Here is a 21978-nt window from a genome sequence, read left to right on the forward strand (position 1 = left end):
AATAGGTATAATTTATGATTCACAGAACATTAATTCACGATTCAAGTATACTAAAGTACATTGTTTTACAAGAACAAAGGTTTGATTCAAAACTAATTAAGAGTATACATCTTTGATATACATGTTAAGAATACTAATTCAAGAACACACTATCAATCATTTATTTCAAAATGATTGGGTTTTCATAACTATTATACATGTAACGTTTATATGCTTTTATGAGTCATTTGATACATGTTGCTTAATTCATTTAAACAATATAGTTAAAGTCCTGACATTATAACCAGAATCTCCAGCCGGGGATCGAAACAATGTGTGTATAGATCTATATTGGGATTGACAGCCCCGCACTCAGACTGCTAGCTACAGTCAGGCATACATGCCTACGAGTGACAGTTGTTATCAACAGCTTTCAACGCATTCTTAGCGTAGGGTCAGGCCATCTAGTCAGTATTGTTATAATAACTCATATAAAATATATTAACAATACGTTAGTGTATAATTAACTAAGCATAAGTACATTTTCAAAGTACTAGTTTACAAGATACAATCTACAGTATTACATTACAGTTTACAATAACAATTGATGAAACCAGACACACTCTCAGTTACAAGTTTACAAAAGGAATACAAATACAGAACATTGGTTTACAAACAAAACGGTTTTATGTAATTAAAACTACTTTTCATATACAGCAAAAAATATAGGATTTTCTAGAACAGTTTACATATTCAAGAAACAGAAAACATTCATTCAAACATAAATACTTATGCACTCACTCAAATTTATGTTGATACTCTCTTTTCAAATTACTTGTATTCTCAGGGAACCAGTAGACAGGTACTCCCCGAGCTTTTGAGAAGATGGAGCTATTTGTGTCTTGTCTTCTTCTTTTTTATAACTATTTGGTTTCAGTATACAATGATGAAACACATGTAAATACTTATACTTTTTAAATACAGTGGTTGTTTGTACTCTGATTACTATAATGCATGTGTTGTGATACTACAAATGAAGTCATCCACCCCCGGACGTTTCCGCCGTCTAGTTTGGGGGTGTGACATATGATCTTTGGTATGGTCAAGGAGGCCATTCTAGAGATTTTGGATGAGCGGTTATGCTCGTTTCGTTCTGAGATGGTGGCCTTGGTGGGAGCGCATTCTTCGACCTTCAGGGAGTTCCGGGCATGTGGAGCTCCAGACTATCATGGGGCAAAGGAACTGATAGCGACCAGGTGGTTAACGGATGTTGCTAATGCCTTCTGCACCAGAAGTTGCCCCCGGGTGGGGGGGGGAAGGTCAGACTTCTTCTTGTCTTCTGAAAGATAGGGCATGAGATTAGTTAGAGGAGGTGGGACACGCAGTTGGTGACCAGGCTGTTGATACGATGGCATGGGATGATTTTGTGACTAGGTTCAGGGCTGAGTTTGCAATGATGATTAAGGTGCAGCAGTTGGCACGAGAGTTTTAGGATCTCCTCCAGACTACTGAGACGGTGGTTGAGATCAACGCGATGTTTTGAGAGAGGGCACTTTAGGTTCTGCAGTATTTGGCGGACGAGGAGATGAAAAAAGCAAGGTATCACGAGATGTTGAGAAGCGATATTAGGCAATTTGTGAGCCAATCCAGTTGCAAGACACTGGAGGATATGATAACGAGGGCTAGGGAGCGGGAGATTGATCTCGAGATGGAGAGGAAGAGGAAGTCAGCTGAGGCTCAGGTATCGGGAGGTTCAGGCAAGAGACCCAAGGTTGTTGATGTGAGAGGGAAGGGCCAGCAGGGTCGGGTCTGTTGTGGCAAGTGTGGCAGGATACACGGCGGGGCGTGCAGGGTGGGTGGTTTTAGTTGCTTCAAGTGCGGCCGGACATGTCATATTAGCAGGGATTGCACTGCTACTATCACCACCACCCTGGTATCTGATCTTATTTTCTTTCATTTCAATCAGAGGGGCCACAAGAAGGCCCATTGTCTGAGTTTCGCTGCAGCAGGACCGGTGTCAGCACCCGCTCCTCCAACGCTTCGGATTACTGACGGCCGCCAGGGCCGGGCGGATGCACCTGTGGTGAAGAGTAGGGCTTTTCAGTTGACGGTCGAGGAGGCTCGTGCAACTCCCGCCGTGGTGACGGGTATGTATCTTCTCCTGATCTCTTTATTTATATTGATTTGTCTACTTATATGTGACATCCTAAAATTTATGGCTAATATTGTAGACAGCCAATTCACTGCAAATCTCGTTGTAACTTGACTTATTGAGTTTTAGTGCATCTTAAATATAATAAATAAGTTCATTTCAACTTTTATATGATACCTGATGATATCATACTTCCAAATGTATAAAATATCAAACGAATCAAATAGCACAAACTCTAACCTTAGTAATACGTCTGAGAAACTGAAAATTCGTAATAAGAAGTATTGAGCGAAGCAATTATTCTAGACTCATAGTATGTGTTTCCTTGAATCCGAAAATATAAAGAACATACAAAACGGAGTTCGTATGTCAAATATCCGACCGTTTTAAAAAGCCAAACCAGTATAACACGACGTTTACCTGTTCTGCATAAACTGTTTTAATCCATTGAGGAACTTATGCATTGCCGACGGGATTTCCGAGAATCTTTTTGGAATCAGACTATAGTCTATTATTTAATTCCACACTCGAAATATTTTTAGCAAAAATATTTACAAAAGTCGCAAAAACGGACACCGCGAGCCATTTAGACGCGAAACTTCAAACGCAATTTTCCGGAGTTCCATAACTCCAAAAATTAATCCGTTTGATGTTCCAGAATCCTTGAATTAAACTCTATCTAATGGTACTTTCAAAAAAAATTCTCGACTTTCGGATCCTAATGCACCCGATTTGGAGTGTTTTGAACATTTAATGAATGCATAACCCGTAAGCGGGACCTACTAGGCCTAGGAGGATTAAATTTCCAGCTCATTTTCCTTCATCGCGTTTCCTTCACTGCTAGAGCTTGTGTACACATCTTGATAAACAAGGTACAAAGTATGTGTCAAGGTATGGCAAAAAAATGAGTATGTGTGTGAAACTTTTAGTATAAAGTGAAGCTTATAGAGCTTTAACCTCAATCCATCAGCTTCTTTCTTCTTCTTTATCTCACACTCTCTCAAACCTCCCTAAAATCTCTAACCTCTCTTGATTCTCTCCAACCCCCAACATCATCAACATCACCACCATTAATCCACCACATTATACCACCCCCCATTGATCAAAACTTCACTCAAACACTTCCCTCACACCTCCTTTCCCTTCCCCTCCCTGTTTCTACCAAGAAAAATGAAGAAGGACCCAAGACAGCCACCACCAACCACCCACTGCCACCTTCAAACACCCACTGCCACCACCGGAAAACACCATCTCCAAGCTTTTATTGTTGTTATTTTCGATCCCCAAAGGCCTCTCCCTCCTCCCTTACGTCATCTTCGTCGAGTTAGGCAAGAAAGGAGCAGCAGAAGGCCACCGGAGTAGCCTCCTACCACCCTCGTCACCCCCAATGTTGCTGCTGTAAATCGTCGGCCACCACCGCCACTCATCACCTCCTCCCATTGTAAGTCCTCCCTGCCATTTTCCATTTGATATTAAATTCATTCGAATAAAGAATTAAAACCCGATCGTGTGCACGTGAATTTTTTTTGTTTAAACTGTGTTCGAAACATACACAGGAGGTGAGGAAGATGATCTCCTCACTATACAAACATCATTTCAAATTAAATAAATGCACTCCCTTATCTATGAAATTGCCCAACTTTAGCCTCTCCCTCTCAAAATCTGTTTTCAAATCTAGTCCTAAGTCATTAAAATACATATAAAATGTTCAAAATCTACCCTATGGTGGAAAAATTCTTTCAAGTTGAGTCCAAACTTTTAACATAAAAATTTAATAAATTATATTTTAATAATATTAATTTATTTTAGATTAAATGAACCTTGGATTTATTAAATTTTTGGAAATTATTAATTACATGTTGATTTAAATAAAATTTTGGATTTAATTAAAACTTTGGAAATTATAAAATAAATCATTTACTAGCTAAAATACCAATTACTCTCATACATTAATTTATGTTAACATTTCCTTATAAAACTAAATTATCTCGAAATATCGCGTTCACGGCAATAAACCCTGGTTTTCTCGCATCCATTCTCGAAAACAAATCATTAATCACACTTTAAGGTGAGTGTTACCACCCCACTTTTACATATTTTCTGTGGGGAATACATGTACTACTTGTACTATATTATATATACATGTGTCAAAATGTTTTGTTTATACAAACAACATCATCATTTTTATGCGATATAAATCACAAAAAAAAAATTATTATTTACTACTCTACTACTTACGATATGGGGAATCTGGTTTGAAGGGCCACATAGGGTTGTTGGATTTCAGAACGGATTAATTGCTAAAATGATCTTGCCCTCCGGTGTTTTATATTTGGCCCTCGTCTGTACATGGTAGTATGGGTACTAAGTAATATTTATCATACAAAATACACATAAATATCATTATTTTGTGTAAACACATTACTGGTTGGTGAAATATTTGTTTAAACGCTTACGTGTTATAAGCAAACAAGCTATTTTTAAACCTCAATATCAATATATGTTACGTCGTTAAAATGATACAACTAATAAAAATAACATATACTTTCCGACTACAAATGTGCTATGACTGTGTAGACGGTTATCAACTTGGTAGTGTCAATATACCTCATACATACACAAAAATATATAAGTTTATATATTTATACATGTTATTGAACTTGTATCTTAGGATCATATATGTGCTTGTGTACACTACCCTAAGTTTTATCAAATGTTTAAACAAGTATCGTACACTTTAACGCTTACGCTTATCAAGTATACTTGTCTTCCATCTGTTTATCTGTATCTACGGTTGTTAAGTACAACCTTGGAAGATAACTTTATCCGTATAACTGTATATCCGTTTATCTGTTATCCATACAACTTTGTCACTATAAACGATAACTAGATTTCATTATCTAGAAACCACAGTTTAGATTTCTATCTTTATCAAACATTTCCAAACACAGTTTTACTTATAACAAAGGCAATACTTATTGGATTATATTAAAAGTATCACTATTTTAGAAAACATGTGAATCTCAATAACCTTTGTGTTGACTCTCAAACTTACATGTATTCTCAAGAGATCATTAGACAAGCGTATATAAAGAAGATTGGTCATTGATTATAGAAGACCTAGCTATCTAGTTTTTGTTATCTGCTTACCTGTTTAAGGAAACTACTGAACTACTATTATTTGTAAGAACCTTGTATTCAAAATTAATGATGGAATGCAAATGTTGTTTTTTTATTGTTGTACTTGTACTATATATTCAGTTTACCTATGATCCATGAACTTAGTCGCACAGTCCGGCATGTTCCGCATCGGCCGGGGGTGTGACATTATATTTATGTGTTTTATTTTAGGATCGTTCCTTGTGAACGATATTTCTGCTTTGGTGTTGTTTTATTCGGGGGCTACCCGATCTTTTGTATCGCTTGCGCTTGGCAAGAGGTTTGCTAGAGCTCCGGGGGAGTTGTATTGCCCCTTAAATGCTGAGATCGCAGATGATAGATCGTTTCGGGTTGCAAGAGTTCATCAGGGTTGTACTCTTCAGTTGTTCAGTGAGGAGTATTCGATAGATTTGTTCCTATTCCTTTGCGTGGGAATAAGGTTATTGTGGGTATGGATTGGCTGAGCCCCAATTGAGCGGTGATTGATTGTGAGCAGAAGTCAGTCCGGATTCGAACCCCAAGTTGGGGAGAGTTAATGGTTCAGGGAGAGAGAGCTCAAAGTGGGTCGTTATTATGTTCAACAACGAGGGTCAGACGCTATATTCAACAAGGTTGTTCAGGATTTGGCGCCTTTGTTATGGATGCCCGAGATAAGGGTAAGGCGACCACGGATGATGTGCTGATTGTACGGGATTATCCCGATGTGTTTCCATAGGATTTTCCTGGGGTGCCTCCGGAGAGGCAGGTTGAGTTTAGAATTGATCTGGTTCTGGGTGCGGCTCCGATAGCCAAAGCACCGTATCGGTTGGCTCCTACCAAGATGGAGGAGTTGTCTACACAACTGCATGAGCTATTAGACAAGGGATTCATTCGACCGAGCAGTTCTCCATTAGGAGCACCGATCTTGTTTGTGAAGAAGAATGATGGGTCTCATCGTATGTGCATTTGATGGGTTTTAGTATACTACAACATCCTATGGTGCACATACAACCCTAAATGCTTTGGATCTATGTTTTCTCTAATTATACATGCAATATTGTTTCCAAAGCATTAAGCCTACAACTAACATGCAAATGACATAATCAACATAAAAGAAAGTTATAGAGTTACCTTTTGTTGTAGCTTGTAGAACTTCTTGAGTTTGGCCTTTAAGAACTTAGTGCCCTAAATGTTGCACCTCATATGGAATCACATCACACATAGGACAAGGATGACTTTTTGAGAGAATATCCTAACACCAAAATCGGCTCAATGATCTCCAAGAACACTAGTGTGCCATTTTGGATGCTAAGGGGCTTCTTATATAGTGTGGCAAGATTAGGGTTACACCATGTAAACCCTAATGTGTATGACCTTCCATTAGGCTCCATGGGTTTAAAACCCCCATGGATCATCCATGGGTTGTAACATTGGTTTAGCCCAACCTAAAGAATCATGGATCATTGGCCCACACCATAAGAATGAATGATTTACCAAATCAATTCTCATATATTTAATTAGTCTCTTTTGATCACAAAATTAATTCCAAACTAATTCTTGATCAATACTAATTAAATAATATGATTTCATATTAATATATTAGAACTTATAATATATTAACAAATCATAAATAACCTTTTTTCTCAAAAGTCCATCCTATCAAATTGTCATGGTGATATGCAACCCAAATGGACCATGCTACTCTCGGGTCAAGTACATACCAATTACAGTTATAGGCTTAAACACCTATTCCAACAGTCTCCCACTTGCATAAGTCTAATAACTATTATTGCAAGTACGACTTCACAACCCGACTAGTAATCGTAGCTCTTAAAAGCCACTGTCGAACTCTGACCTAGTTAATGACGTGTCCATTAGATAAGGGATCATATATTCCTCCATTCTAGATATCATATGGACTGAGACATGGATTATAATCATTCTCTCTGTCTATCTGTTGTTTCCCGATTTCCGATTTATGACGACCGAATAATCGAACAAATCAAATCAGTCCAGGCTTGGCCAAGCACTTAGGGGTTTCATCACTAAATCATCTAGGGGACCACATATATTGCTTTTATCCACATGTAGTAAAAGGAATGGATAAACTTCGACCCAAATGCTTGCTTATACTTACTCACCAAATTACACACAACAATATGTTTTATGACACCAAGTTACTAGTGCGTTTACATACGTCAATATGTAACCGACTCGCAAATACAACTTACATGTCTCCGTTGCAAGAATATAAGATATTATCGTCTCACAATCACTCATGATAAAATCCATGAAGTGATTCAGTTGAGCGTGGGTTGAATCCAATACTCACTACTAGAAAAATAGCCTTTTACGACGCGCAATGCGTGTCGTAAAACGCTCAGACGACGCGTAAATGCGTGTCAAGGAAGGTCCTGTCATAACGAGAGACGACACGCTTTTGCACGTTGTCTATAGACGACGCGCATTTATGACGCGCAGTTACGACACACATTTACGACGCTCATTTACAACACGCAATGCGTATCAAGGAAGGCTTTGTCATAAAAGAAGACGACACACATTTGTGTGTTGTAACCTTACGACATGCGTTTAGGACAAGCATTGCGTATCATTAAAGCCCCTGTCATAAATGAAGATGACACACATTTGCATGTCATAAACTTCAACAACCATTTACAATATGCATATACGACGTGCCTTTACGATACTCTTTTACACATAATACAAAAGTATAGAAAATATATATATACTAAAACAATAAATTTCATCCAATAACATCATGTCAAAAAATTGTAATACATTGATATTAAAGGGATCTTATTGTACATTGTTATTAAGAGGTTTTCCCTAACTAGATAACATAATACTACACTGCTATAAAGGGGCACCTTGTTTCAGTAACTCATCATTAAGCTGTCTTTAGAAGCTCTGAAACCCTTCATGTATCCAACTAATCATCATTTCTCTTAGCTTCAATATCAATCCCAACTCTTGATAAAAAAACAACACGGAAATCCTATACAATAATCATGTCAGTTGTACAATATCAATATCAACTAATTAATAATACACATGATAAAGTGGAATCAAAATGATCTACCAATAAGAGTTTTATACTGTCTTGAATCAAAGTATTTTTGGTGGCCTCAAGGGTAGCTCCCAAAGGATACTCCTTTCCTGTGCCATCTTCCTTTTGAATTTGCATGAGAGTCAGTGTATGGCTGTTCAAATCAAAAAAGAAAACCAACCAAACCATTACACTTTTATCCTTGTTCATATTAAAAAATCTCTTTCTATACATATCCAAAGACTGACTAAACAGATATTTCAAAAAGAAGATGACTAACCAGATATATTTCTTGCTACGAATTGTATCATAATAACCACTCAAAACTTGCTCAAAATCATTTTGGCTTCCTCTTGGCTCTATTAAGTAATAACACAACAAACAAAATTCCATTATCAAACCAAAAACTAACCATATGGGTTATTAGAGATAACATATAACTTCAACAGAAACATTGTTTTGCTTTTTAATGCATATTGTAGAATAATCTCACCAACAAAATAGCTTTTTGTGCATTTAGGCGAGTCCATTGACCAGTTTCAGACTAACGACTGCATAATTTGTCCATAAGTTTATAACTAGGGAAGAACTCCAAACACCCACTAGGGACAACTTTGCATATTTCTTCAAGGGATGTTCGAAGTGCATCTTGCACGACAAAAACATCATACTTCAAAACCAAATAAAGGGTAAAACCGTCATTTAAATAAGAAAGATTACAGAATTGTTTAAAAATGATTGATTCTAAAAAAAAGGTAAGAAACTTTATTGGTACCTGTGACTCCACGTTGATAACATGAGGAGCTTCAAGAGATGTTCCGAATTGAACCCCAAGTTCAGAATGGAAGGAACTCATTGGTGATAGAGTCCTGTAATAATATAAAATAAAATAAATAAATTGTATTAAATATTAATAAATAAAACTTTAGATAATTGAATGCATACACCTACTACCCAGATGTTAAAATTACTGAAAGAGAAGCATCAGCAATGTTCTTGAAGACAAGAGAGCTGGATTCAAGCACCACAAACTCGAAGTACAGGGCCAATCATCACCATCAACTCCTGCATGCAAAATGTAGATATTATTATAAGAGTAAATTACGTTTTTTGGTTAAGCTGATTTTTGCAATACAAGTTTGGTTCCAACAAAGGTTTTGGTCCTCATTTATGGTTCTTGTAACAATTTTTATCCCTATTCTATACAATATGACTATTTTTGGTTCCTAAGTACAGCTCATTTTTGCAATTTTAATCCTAAAAATAGTCATTTTCTTGAATAAGAGACCAAAAAACTCAAATAATGACTAAAATTTCAAGAGAAAACTTTTTGGGACCAAGTTGCAGAAATCAACTATTCTCATGATAAAAAATGTGATTGTTGGAACTTTGGGTCCCAAAAATAGCAATTTTCTTGGAATAGGGACCAGAAATGTTGCAAAAAAAACTCAAATAAGGACTAACATTGCAAGAAAAAACTTTTTGGAACCAAATTTACAAAATTCAACTAAGGCACCAAATCTGTAATTTGCTCTTATTATTAAGAACATAATGGTAAATAAATTTTATAAACTTACCAGCATCACCTTTGATAGGTTGAAAAAAAAGGCTTGTAGGTTTCACCAGAGTTCAACTCATGAAAAAAGGACCTGTAGGTTGAAAAAAAAACAAAAAAGGACTGTGGGATAACTACATTAAACTCTATATCAACATTACTTATAGAGAAATTACAAAAATGGTCCCTGGGTATCAATTTTATTTGAAATATAAATCTCCAAAAGTTTTTTCTTGCCATTATGGCCCCCTTATTTGAGGTTTTTGTAAAACTTAGGACCCTATTCCAAGTAAAATGACTATATTACCCATTTCACCAGAGTTCAGCTCATGAAAAAAGGGGGGAATCCAGGGTTCGGGTAGGCCAACTGGCCAAATCCCAGTATATATTAATAAGTATATAAATATAAAATAAATAAAAGTTTGAAAAATAATTAGATAAAGGGTAATATAGTATTTTTACATGGAACAGGGACCTCATTCATTAGGATACTTCAGATTAATGACTAAAAACATTAGCGAAAAAACATTAAATGAGGACCAAAATTTTCAAAAGAAACCTTTTTTGGAACCAAAACAGCAATACTCATGGACCATCTATGTAACTTAATCTTAATTGTATGAAAAAATGGATGTTTGAAAAATACTAGATGTGGCATAAAAACTCAAAGTAAATCTTTTTAATTTTGATGGAGAAATGCAGCTGAAGAGGATTACTTTTGTGGCACATTCTTGTAAGCTTGGGAAGCACTGCTTTGATATGCTTGCTTCTTCAAGTTCTTTTAAAGCTTTATCACCAGTCCAACTAAAATAGTAGTCATGCAAATATACAAATCATATATATATCTTATAAAACAAAATATATGATAACATGAAGAAAACTTCAAAAAAAAATTATATATAAGAGAACTGACCATGATGCATTATGTTGAAAACTATGCTTCCCCAATGAATTTTTCTTCCCCCTGATCCAACTAATAATGCCCTGTCATAACAAACAGTTTAAAATAACTATTTAAAAAATAATTACAGTTGTAATATAGGAGTATGAGGATTTAATCTAAGGAGTAGTACCTCCATCATTTCACATAAGGGCTGATAAATCTCTACCTTTTCATCTTGTTGTAACTCGATTACGATGACAAAGATTTTCCAGTTCCATCTGTAATTCTTCCATATGTACAAACAGAATACAAAATCAACAAATACATTAAAGTAAAGGGAGGGTAAAAATGGAATAAAAAGATGCTTACGAAGCAGAACGACTTCTTCAACATCTACACTACCAGCATCCGGGTCTATGTCTTCTATATTACTGAAAAGAGGTAAAAGAAAAGAACTATATAAATTGTCATGTGAGTGTAAAATATATATCTGGAAGTCCTAAACTTTTCATATATTCCAAAATTGCCCCTAATTTTAAGACTTTAGGGTCATTTAGGATTTCCAAATGGACATAAGAATCACAAAATTTTAACCTTTAAGTAAATTACAAAAATGGTCCTGTGCTTTGTTATTTTACTGTGTTAGTTTCAAAATTGGAACATTTTTCAGTTTTGGACATTATTTCAAGGTGTCGTATCTATTTTGGTCCTTATTCCAAACATCATATGTTAACACCAATTCTTCCTTTTGCAATTGATTAATCATTTCCAACTTCTAACTTCATCTAAAACTGACTCCTACAACTTCAAGTCACAACAATTGGATTAAACACACATCCAGACATCCCATATGTCATAATTCCAAATAGAATGTTCGTTTTCATAACTAACCTTGCATTACAACAAATTGTACAATGATTATCTGATACAACTATTAAGAAAAAGTGTGTTTCAATACAAAAGCTGTTATTTAAATCCCTGATCCTGGAGGTATATGATCACAATTTACCAAATTAAAAAAAATCCACCAGTAGATCCTATAAGTTTGTTGTACGCTTGGTTAAGAGCTTATAAACCCTAAGAAGTAGTTCCTATAATAGTTTTGAACAAAATCAAACTCAGTAGGCCAGATCAAAATTAGAAAAAGTGAAAAACATAACCACAATTCATATGGTGAAATCTACATAAACAGAGAAAAATTACCTGACAATGATTCGTGATTACTCTTGAGGGGTGGCGGCGAAGCGGAGCATCATCGGTGGAGGATAGATTGTCGTAAGGCGGTGAAAATCAGTAGGCGAAATAAAAATTAGCAAAAGCAAAAAAAAAAGTAACCACAATCAATATGGTGAAATGTAAATGGGAACAAAATTAAAATACTAAATTTGATTTGAAAGCACCAGAATAAACATAATACACATCTTGGTGACTTATTTCCGCCAGGGGGACTTCTCCTCCAAAGCTCGCATATCCACCTTTTTCACTATTGATGTGTACTCCAATGACGGTGATTGAGGGACTCGACGTACCAGATGTGGGTGAAGATCGAAGCTGGATGTGGGTGAAATGTAAATGGGAACAACCTTCATCTTTGAGACCTTATGCTGACCTAATCATCATATCAGAACAAAATTTCAACCGTAGAGGTACGCATAGAGTTCTTGTATGCCCAAACCCTAAATGGATGTGAGATTGAAGAAGAAAAGCGTATGTGAGGGAAGTGTTTTTGAAACTCTGGATGAAAATCACGATTATATGTAAGGGGGAAATAAAAGCCCTAGTTGTTGGTCGCCGTTTTGTGATGTTCAGGAATGGACGCGCGTATTTAAGAAAAAAAAAATTATAAAACGATTATATGAGTTGTCGGAGATGTATAGCAGAGATGGTATCCTGATTAGGGTTTGTAGAGAGAAGGGAAGAAGAGAACGAAGCAGATCTTCAAGCGGGGTATTTAAAAATTTTAGAATTTTAAGAGGATTTCATTTCCCCCCTTTGAGAACGCGCGTTTTGAGTAAAAATTATAAGCCGACGTTTTTTTAATTTTTTTTAATGAGACACTAATTTAAGGGCACGCAATAATGCGTGACCTAAATCCTTAAATTTTTTGAAGAGATGAAACTTTTTTAATGTCACTCTCTTTTGCGTAACATAAATCAATGAGTGTCGTGCTTTGCGCGTCGTAAAATGGTCTTTTTCTTGTAGTGACTCAAATCTTATTCCAGATGAACACTGCAGCTATGTCTAAAACACCTAGACAAACTACAGACTCATTCATGACAGTCTTGCATCAATACCTACTTCCAAAGTATGATCGACTGTGGATGGTTTGAATAACCTAGTTATTCGGGAAGTCAAAACATGCAAAGTGAAACACAAAAATAATATTAATCCTATATGACCCCAAAACCTTTAAGTATCATATTGATTAATCATTATTCATTGTATAATGTTTCGATTTTTCAACTTAATACTTGAATTAAAACAATAGCTATGCCATGCTCCAAGCATACACACTATGTTTGTCTATGGTCCTGACTTTGTGAAATAGATCAATTGAAAAACATTTCAATGATGCTCATTTCACAATTCCAAATCTTTATTGCAAGTGTAAGAAATCCAAATTATTGTCACTGGTAAACTATCATGTAATGCAGCCTTTGTAATGTCACGGTACCAAAAGTCATAGAGACTTGACCAACGGTATTACAAAACTTTCCACTGGAGATTGATAACAAAACAATTCCAAGGAAGCGAAGTCTCAAAATCAAAGTACATTCCTTTGAACATCCTTCTTGCATTTAGTTTTCTAATCTTACACAGAATTAAAGAATAACTTCCACTTATGGAAACATTTCCATATTCTCATTTTGACAATCACTTCCGAAAAGAGTTGCCTCTTTTCAGAATATGTCAATATGGTCCATCAGTTTTTATACTTCCAACTACAAGCGACCAATCCTTGGCGAACCTTAGATTGTCCTTAATAGTTGTTAACCACTTTAGTCATATCCAGTTCTAGCCCTTTTTCCCTCTTAATGCCCTAGGCATTTCGAAAAATTAGAACGCGAGAATATTATAGGATATGAAATCGATCCTATATCCGAAGCATATGGGATGCGATTCATAATGTCCAACATAAAGACATGATACTTGACCAGTCTTTTGCTATAATATTTCTATTTGCCATGTTCTCATAATTTAAATTATGAAGAGGGATGTCGTAATCATAATCAAATTTTTGAGAACGCAATTAACATTTCCATATAGAATTTCCTTATGTCGAATCTTCCAACATAACATTCATATATATTTGACTAAATTTGATTAAAAAACTCAATCTAAGCTTTTAGATTTGAAATGAAGTATAAATTCTTCTCCCTTAATTATAGCAAAACAACTTTTCAAACCCACCAACTTGCGATTTGAAACCTTTTGTTTTCTATAATTAACATTGCTAACTTGCAACACTTTCCATAATAATTATGCTCCCACTAGCATCAGAATTATTATCTTACTTGCATAACATTTATGCTCCCACTAGCTTTGACATTCAGAAATCAGCTGGACTTCTAGAAATCAATACTTATTGACTTTCATTACCAAAGTTCAGATTTATGATACGAGATGCTTCGATAAGACTTTATCTAAGCTTCTCAAACTGATAACCTTTCCTTAGATAGCCCACATGTGTGTCTTAACAATTTTAGAGCTTACAAAAATAAGTCTCAAATGTTTAGACCTTTGTCATTTCTCACAATTCGAACTATGAAGAGGGATGCCGTAATCATAATCGAATTTGAGAATGCAAATATCACAATTTTTATCTCTTTAAAATCTACTTAATGAAAGCTTTTACTCACAATTATTTTCATGAATTGGAGAGAAACCTTATGACACTTAGATTTTATGGTATATGCGTTCCTATCGATGTGAATTTGTCATAATCACAAGACACAGTTAGTGACAAATCCAAACCCATATGGACTGAACTTGTTCAATCTTAATTTCTTGCCGCTTGGCAGCACAAGGGCCTACCATCGCTTCCAAGGTTGTTATGCAAATAACTGAGAACTCATAGAACTCATATGCATAGTCAACTTTAACTGGAATGGGCACAGAAACAAGAATATGTCAACACGATAGGTTACAAACCTCAAGTCGTGTGCTAGTGATTAACAATTGGTTTACTCTCGATTAGTTCTTGAAACTTTTCAAGATCTTTAAGACTCCCACTGACCTGTTGACATATAAGATTCACTTTGTCAAGGAACATTACTTGACAAACAAATATTCAAGAGTTAGTTGGGTTTCTTATCAAGACAAACACTTCACACAATTGGCCTTAGTTGGTCTTTGTTTTAACGAAAACATCACAACTTACCAATTTCAAACATACAAGAGTAAGAAACATGTTACTCTACATTTGATGAGTTTTATAAACCTTCTTAATTTAGTGGCACTCAAGGCACAAGCTTGGAGTATGACTCTAAGACTTGTTTTTGGAACGAAGTATGACTTATCTTCTAGATTTAACCATTTCAACAATTCATGATTCCTCTTCTCAGCCATAGAAATGCACTAAGATATCCTTAGAGGATCAATTGTGACATGGTTTTCATAATCATTAAGATGATCATAAAACACGATACTCAAGTACTCTCCCATCTTTTCAGATTGGAGAAACTTCTATCTTTCTGCCTAATTTGATTCTTCTCATTTGTTCTGCCATACATTGAACTTTTCCAATGATTCAGAATTATAATTAAACTTTTAAGCATAACCATATTTACTAAACTTTAGTAAATCATGATGAATAGTCTTATCGTTCTTTGTGGTGGACCTGACCAGCGCAAACCCAGTGTACCTGATCCCGTAGTCCTTCACTTGACTCACATATTCATGTGAACAATACAAGTTTAGTATACTACAACATCCTATGGTGCACATACAACCCTAAATGCTTTGGATCTATGTTTTCTCTAATTAAACATGCAATATTGATTCCAAAGCATTAAGCCTACAACTAGCATGCAAATGACATAATCAACATAAAAGAAAGTTATAGAGTTACCTTTTTGTTGTAGCTTGTAGAACTTCTTGAGTTTGGCCTTTAAGAACTTAGTGCCCCAAGTGTTGCACCTCAAATGGAATCACAACACACCTAGGACAAGGATGACTTTTTGAGAGAATATCCTAACACCAAAATCAGCTCAATGATCTCCAAGAAGACTAGTGTTCCATTTTGGATGCTAAGGGTGTAACACCCCAAGTTCAGAAGCAAGAGTTCAGGGATGTAAAGTGTAATTAGAAGGATGGACTCGACGAGTTGGAGCTATGACTCGTCGAGTCGGGGCGTGTGAAGAGCACGTGATAAGTGGCCTGACTCGCCGAGTCGGCGGCTGGACTCGACGAGTCAGTGCTGAAAGAGGAAAACCCTAATCTTAGGGTTTGCACCCTATATAAAGAACATTATATCCTCCCCTCAGCCCCCTTGCTACCCTGTGAGATCCAGAAACCCTAAAGTCGTGAGTGAGAGTCCTTGGAAGCAATTTGGAGCTTAGATAAGTGATTTTGTGAAGAGATCTTGAAGATCAAGGAGCTTGGATCAAGGAGACTTGTGGAGATTTGGCTTATTCTTCAGTGGGAGGTCGTTTTGGAGGTAATGAATCGTTATCCTTGGCCTTCTCCTTTCCAGATCCATCTTTCATAGAGTTTTAGGGTTTGTTTGGAGATGATATGATGAGATCTTGGTGCATGGGTTAGATCTAGAGCTGAAACTCCAGATCTGAGTTCTATTTGGATCAAATATGCAGAAAGCCCTTCTAATTGTTATGCAAAAGCCATTCCGCATGAGTTAAGTTCCTTTCTAGCTTGGTTTTTGGAATTATGGGACATGAAGTACGTAAAGGTAGCAAATTTATGTTGCTAAGGCACTCTAGGGACCCAGATCTATTGTTTGGAGCAAAGGAGTAGCTCTGTGTCTTTCGAGTATGGGAACACCCGTATCAACTCGGCGAGTCTGGGAGATGACTCGGCGAGTTGGGCTAAGGTTTCAGGCATTGAGTCGCGTAGTGACTCGACGAGTCGCATGGGTGCACTCGGCGAGTCATACGATGATGAGCTTGGACTCGACGAGTGGAGGAGATTGGACTCGGCGAGTCTGTTCTTGGACTCGGCGAGTCAGGTCGCAGAACCCCAACCTCTTTTGGTTAAGCTTCGAATCAGTGAGTCGGTTGGCGACTCAGTGAGTTGGACAGGATGGAATTCAGAGATCGTTGAACTCGACGAGTCTTGGGGCGACTCGGCGAGTTGAGTCGTGTTATGAGAGTTTTTTGAGTATAAGAACTCGACGAGTCGACGGTTTGACTCGGCGAGTAGAGTCAATCAGGAAGGTTGACTTTGGCAAGGACTTGGTCTTTGACCTGTTTGACTGTGTTATGGTACTTTGGATATTTATGTTGTGATCCATCGATGACATCAGGTGTTGGAGTTTGGAGCAGTGCTTCGGACCAGTGCTTTCGGGGTTCGATTCGGCAGTTGCGAGGTGAGTTATCCTCACTATATCAACAGGGTCTACGGCACCAAGGCCGGCCCTTTATCGGATGGGAATCCGGGTATTTGTTTGATATGTTTTGAGTTGTTAGATCTGCATCCTGGTTTTTGGATGGTGTTATGTTAGTGACCTGGTTAAGGTCAGTGTCCTGGTATGTAGGGCAATGTCATGTTAGTGACCGGTTAGGTCGGTATCCTGGTTAGGATGTTGTTATGCTGCATGATCTGATAGATACATTTGTTTGACTGAGGATTGTTATGTGGTTAACTGTTTATGTGCACGTGGTTGTTTGACTGGGGTTGGGTTGAGGCGGGTCCTGCTTTGTGCTGTAGGCCAACATAGCCAAGGCGGACCAGAAAGACCAAAGGCCCAGCGAGCGGTCCAGATAGGCTGAAGGCCCCGAGAGGGCGGTCCAGACGTGCCGAGGCTCGGAGAGTGGACCAGGCCGACTGAAGGCCCGGTGCGGGCGGACCAGTCATACTGTAGACTCAGAGAGTGGACCAGGCCGACTGAAGGCTCGGTGCGGGCGGACCAGTCATACTGTAGACTTAGAGAGTGGACCAGGTGGATTGAAGGCCTGGTGCGGGCGGACCAATCACACTGTAGACTCGGTATACGTGGCTAGACTCGGAGAGTGGACCAGGTGGACTGAAGGCCCGATGCGGGCGGACCAGTCACACTGTAGACTTGATATGCATGACTGTTCTGTATTTTGATATGATATGAGTATGGTTATATGTAGTTGGTATTTTGGGGGTAACTCACTAAGCTTTCGGGCTTACAGTTGTAGTGTTATGTTTCAGGTACTTCAGGAGATCGTGGCAAGGCGAAGGCGTGATCGTACCGCTCCTCATGTTTTACGATTTATGTGATATGGTTCTGGGGATACTCTGATGATTAAACTATTTTGAAAACAAGATGTATAAATTTAATGGCTTTTGAATGAATTAAAAAGTTTTAAATCGATGCAATTTTTATGAGTGTTACAAAGGGGCTTCTTATATAGTGTGCCAAGATTAGGGTTACACCATGTAAACCCTAATGTGTATGACCTTCCATATTCCTTAGGCTCCATGGGTTTAAAACCCCCATGGATCATCCATGAGTTGTAACATTGGTTTGGCCCAACCTAAATAATCATGGATCATTGGCCCACACCATAAGAATGAATGATTTACCAAATCAATCCCCATATATTTAATTAGTCTCTTTTGATCAAAAAATTAATTCCAAATTAATTCTTGATCAATACTAATTAAATAATATGATTTCATATTAATATATCAGAACTTATAATATATTAACAAATCATAAATAATATTTTTCTCAAAAGTCCATCCTATCAAATTGTCCTGGTGATATGCAACCCAAATGGACCATGCTACTCTCGGGTCAAGTACATACCAATTATAGTTATGGGCTTAGACACCTAATCCAACAACATTGACTACCGGGAGCTGAATAAGGTAATGGTGAAGAACCGTTATCCACTCCCGTGGATTGATGATCTTTTTGATCAGCTTCAGGGTGCCTCTTGGTTTTCCATGATTGATTTGCGATCGGGTTATCATCAGATGAGGGTTATAGAGGAGGATGTGCAAAAGACAACTTTCTAAACTCGTTATGGTCATTACGAGTTTGTGGTGATGCATTTTGGGCTCACTAATGCTCCAGTCACATTCATGGATCTCATGAACCGCGTGTGCAGGCCAATGCCGGATCGGTCTGTGATTGTGTTTATTGATGATATCTTGGTCTATTCCAAGACTCAGGAGCAACACGAGGAGCACTTGATGGGAGTGATAGAGACTTTGAGGAGGGATAGACTTTTTGCAATTTCTCCAAGTGTGGGACTGGTTGCGCGAGGTGCAGTTTCTGGGGCACCTTGTGAACCAGAATGGTATTATGGTCGATTCGGCCAAGGTCAAGCCTGTGATGCAGTGGGAGGTTCTGAGGTCACCATCTGAGATTCGGAGTTTCCTTGGTCTTGCTGGTTACTATCGGAGATTTATCTAGAATTTCTCCAAGGTAGTTGTTCCTTTGACTCGGTTGACAAAGAAGATGGTTACATTTTGTTGGGGGCCTGAGCAGCATGCAACTTTTGAGACCTTGAGACAGCGGTTGTGCGAGGAACCGATTTTGAACCTGCCGGAGGGTGTTGAGGATTTTGTGGTCTATTGTGATGCGTCGATCATGGGTTTGGGAGCAATATTGATGCAGAAGGGTCGCGTGATCACTTACGCTTTGAGGCAACTGAAGCCTCATGAGGCGAATTATCCGATGCATGACTTGGAGCTGGGGGCTGTGGTTTTCACCCTCAAGATTTAGCGGCATTACCTCTATGGGGTCCGTTGTACCATCTACACGAATCAGAAGAGCCTGAGGTACCTGATGGATTAGTCAAATCTGAATATGAGGCAGTGCCGGTGGTTGGATGTGGTGAAGGATTATGATTGTGAGATCCTTTATCACCCAGGGAAGGCTAATATGGTGGCTGATGCTCTTAACTGCAAGGCAGTCGCGACTCTGATCAGAGACATATGTTTGAAGATGACCGTGATTACTCCGTTGTTGGATCAGATTCGTGAGGCTTAGGTCGTGGCTATGAAGGAAGAGAATCGGAAGAGTGAGCGTATTGTGGGTCAAGTGGCTTCCTTTGATTATGATAGTTGTGGGTTGTTGATTCTGCATCGGCAGGTTTGGGTTTCGTATTCGGGCAGTATAGGTCAACATCTAATGGAGGAGGCACACAATTCTAGATTCTCCATTCATCTTGGGGCGACTAAGATGTATAGGGATCTTCGTCCTGATTATTCGTGGCCCTGCATGAAGCGGGATTTGGCTTGGTATGTGGAGCGGTGCTTGACTTGAAGGAAAGTCAAGGCCGAGCATCAGTGACCTCACGACAAGATGCAGTCGTTGGAGATTTCCGTATGGAAATGAGAGGATATTACCATGTATTTCATCACGAAGTTACCCTGGACTGCGCGCAGAGTGGGTTCGATTTGGGTCATCGTGATCATTTGACCAAGAGCACACATTTTATTCTGATTCAGGAGAGTATTTATGCAGATAAATTGGTTGAGGTTTACATTAGGGAGGTTGTGGCACGTCATGGGGTGCCGGTTTTGGTGGTTTATAACAGAGATGTCCGGTTTACTTTCAGGTTTTTGGACGAGGTTCCATGATGAATTGGGTACTCGTCTCCATTTCAGCACATAATTCCATCCGCAGACGGATGGTCAGAACAAGCAGACGATTTAGACATTAGAGGATATGCTCCAGGCGTGTGTTTTGTACTTTGGTGGGAGTTGGGATGCATACCTTCGGTTAGCGGAATTTTCATATAACAACAGTTATCACACCAGCATTGATCGACCTCCTTTTGAGATGCTCTATGGGAGGAAATGCAGGACCCATATTTGTTGGGGCGAGGTCGGTCAAAGGGTTATAGGGAGTACCGACGTGGTACTCAAGACCACTAAGCTGATTCAGCAGGTTCAGAGTAGGCTACAGACAGCTCAGAGTCGGCAGAAAAGTTATGCCGACAAGCACCGATAGGATCTTGAGTTCCAGGTGGGGGATATGGTTCTCCTGAAGGTATCATCCGATTCAGGAAGAGGGGAAAGTTGGGCCCTAGGTATATCAGTCCTTTTAGGGTTTCGGCTCGGGTGGTCCGGGTTGCATATCGCTTGCATCTTCCAGATGAGCTCATCCAGATTCATAGTACGTTCCATTTCTCTCATATGCGGAAGTGCTTAGTGGATGCTTCCGCAGTAGTGCCGTTTGAGGATATTCAGGTGGATGACCGCCTGAATTATATTGAGAGACCGGTGGCGATTCTTGACCGGAAGACGAAAACCTTGAGGAACAAGGGTGTAGAGTTGGTGAAGGTGAAATGGAAGCACCATAATGGTTCAGAGTGGACTTGGGAGCCGGAAGATGAGATGTGGGAGCACTATCCGGAGATATTCGGTGCAGCGGACTTCGAGGACAAAGTCTGATTCAAGTGGGGGAGAATTGTAACACTTGGATTTGTATGTTTTATGTTTAGCTCTTCATATTAAAAGCATGACATTTTGGTCACTTTGGTTAGTACGTAGGGTGTACCATAGTGTACGCTTGGCATACTAGCTGAGGTTTGGTCGTGGAGCTCATCCACGTACGTTGGGTGTACATGGAGTACGATGGGCGTATGTGAGCCGATATGAAACCCTAATTTTAGGGTGTTGCACCCTATTTAAACCTTGTGATATCCTCGCTAGGTCATTTTTAAACAACCTCCATCCCCTCTTGTGTAGAAAATCGAACCCTAAGTGAGATCTTGAGAGTTTGAGCCTTAAAGTGTGATTGTTGGTGCTTTGTGAAAGAGAAGAAGAAGTGAACCATTTGGAGTGGTGCTTGGAACTTGAAGATCTAAGATTTGTTCTTCATTTTGCTTTCCTGGTGAGGCAAAAAGCTTCCATCTTGCTCATCCATGATGCTAGATCTAGTTTGGTGCCATTTTGTGCTTTTTGAGTCCATGATTTGACTGTTAAGCCTCTTGATTCACTCCAGAAGTGATTGATGGTAGATCTAGGGTCCTTTAGGTCCCTTTGTCCATAAAAATGCAAGCTTTATGGTATTTGTGGTCTCATGCATGTGTTAC

At 38.3% G+C, this 21978-nt stretch overlaps 2 protein-coding genes across 10 annotated transcripts in view; one reads left to right on the plus strand and one right to left on the minus strand.

Moving 5' to 3' along the window:
- The first annotated feature begins 3097 nt into the window (after nucleotides 1–3097).
- LOC145121031 (alcohol-forming fatty acyl-CoA reductase-like) overlaps nucleotides 3098–21978 on the plus strand; it is a 29823-nt gene continuing 10942 nt past the window's right edge. Inside the window, exon 1 of the mRNA XM_079056813.1 lies at nucleotides 3098–3572. The gene's annotated coding sequence lies outside the window, so the exon portion shown is untranslated. The remainder of the gene's footprint in view (nucleotides 3573–21978) is intronic.
- On the minus strand, nucleotides 8055–12727 carry LOC145119071 (uncharacterized). Of its 9 annotated transcripts, none has more exons than XM_079054718.1 (12): nucleotides 11981–12727; nucleotides 11147–11208; nucleotides 11004–11063; nucleotides 10808–10878; nucleotides 10611–10698; nucleotides 9917–9988; nucleotides 9294–9404; nucleotides 9115–9208; nucleotides 8833–9009; nucleotides 8620–8698; nucleotides 8373–8493; nucleotides 8055–8288 (listed from the first exon to the last, which is right to left on the minus strand). In XM_079054718.1, exons 2-6 carry the CDS (start codon nucleotides 11168–11170, stop codon nucleotides 9974–9976), a joined length of 258 nt encoding a protein of 85 aa, XP_078910844.1. In that variant the 5' UTR covers nucleotides 11171–11208; nucleotides 11981–12727; the 3' UTR covers nucleotides 8055–8288; nucleotides 8373–8493; nucleotides 8620–8698; nucleotides 8833–9009; nucleotides 9115–9208; nucleotides 9294–9404; nucleotides 9917–9973. The 9 variants fall into 9 exon arrangements, with proteins under 9 accessions (XP_078910844.1, XP_078910843.1, XP_078910842.1 ...); XM_079054717.1 differs by having other exon boundaries at nucleotides 10968–11063; nucleotides 11981–12717; XM_079054716.1 differs by having other exon boundaries at nucleotides 11004–11055; nucleotides 11981–12715.

Source organism: Lactuca virosa, chromosome 6 (assembly GCF_052849685.1).
Source record: "Lactuca virosa cultivar CGN04683 chromosome 6, Lactuca_virosa_CGN04683_v6, whole genome shotgun sequence".
NCBI lineage: Eukaryota > Viridiplantae > Streptophyta > Magnoliopsida > Asterales > Asteraceae > Lactuca > Lactuca virosa.

Excerpts from the sequence above, each read along its gene's own strand:
- LOC145119071 (XM_079054716.1), bottom strand. The coding sequence starts at position 8,869 with ATGGACTCGCCTAAATGCACAAAAAGCTATTTTGTTG. Across the intron at positions 8,494-8,619 it reads CGTAGCAAGAAATATATCTG|CCATACACTGACTCTCATGC; the intron begins GTTAGTCATCTT and ends TGATTTGAACAG. Across the intron at positions 8,289-8,372 it reads ACAGTATAAAACTCTTATTG|GATTTCCGTGTTGTTTTTTT; the intron begins GTAGATCATTTT and ends ATTATTGTATAG.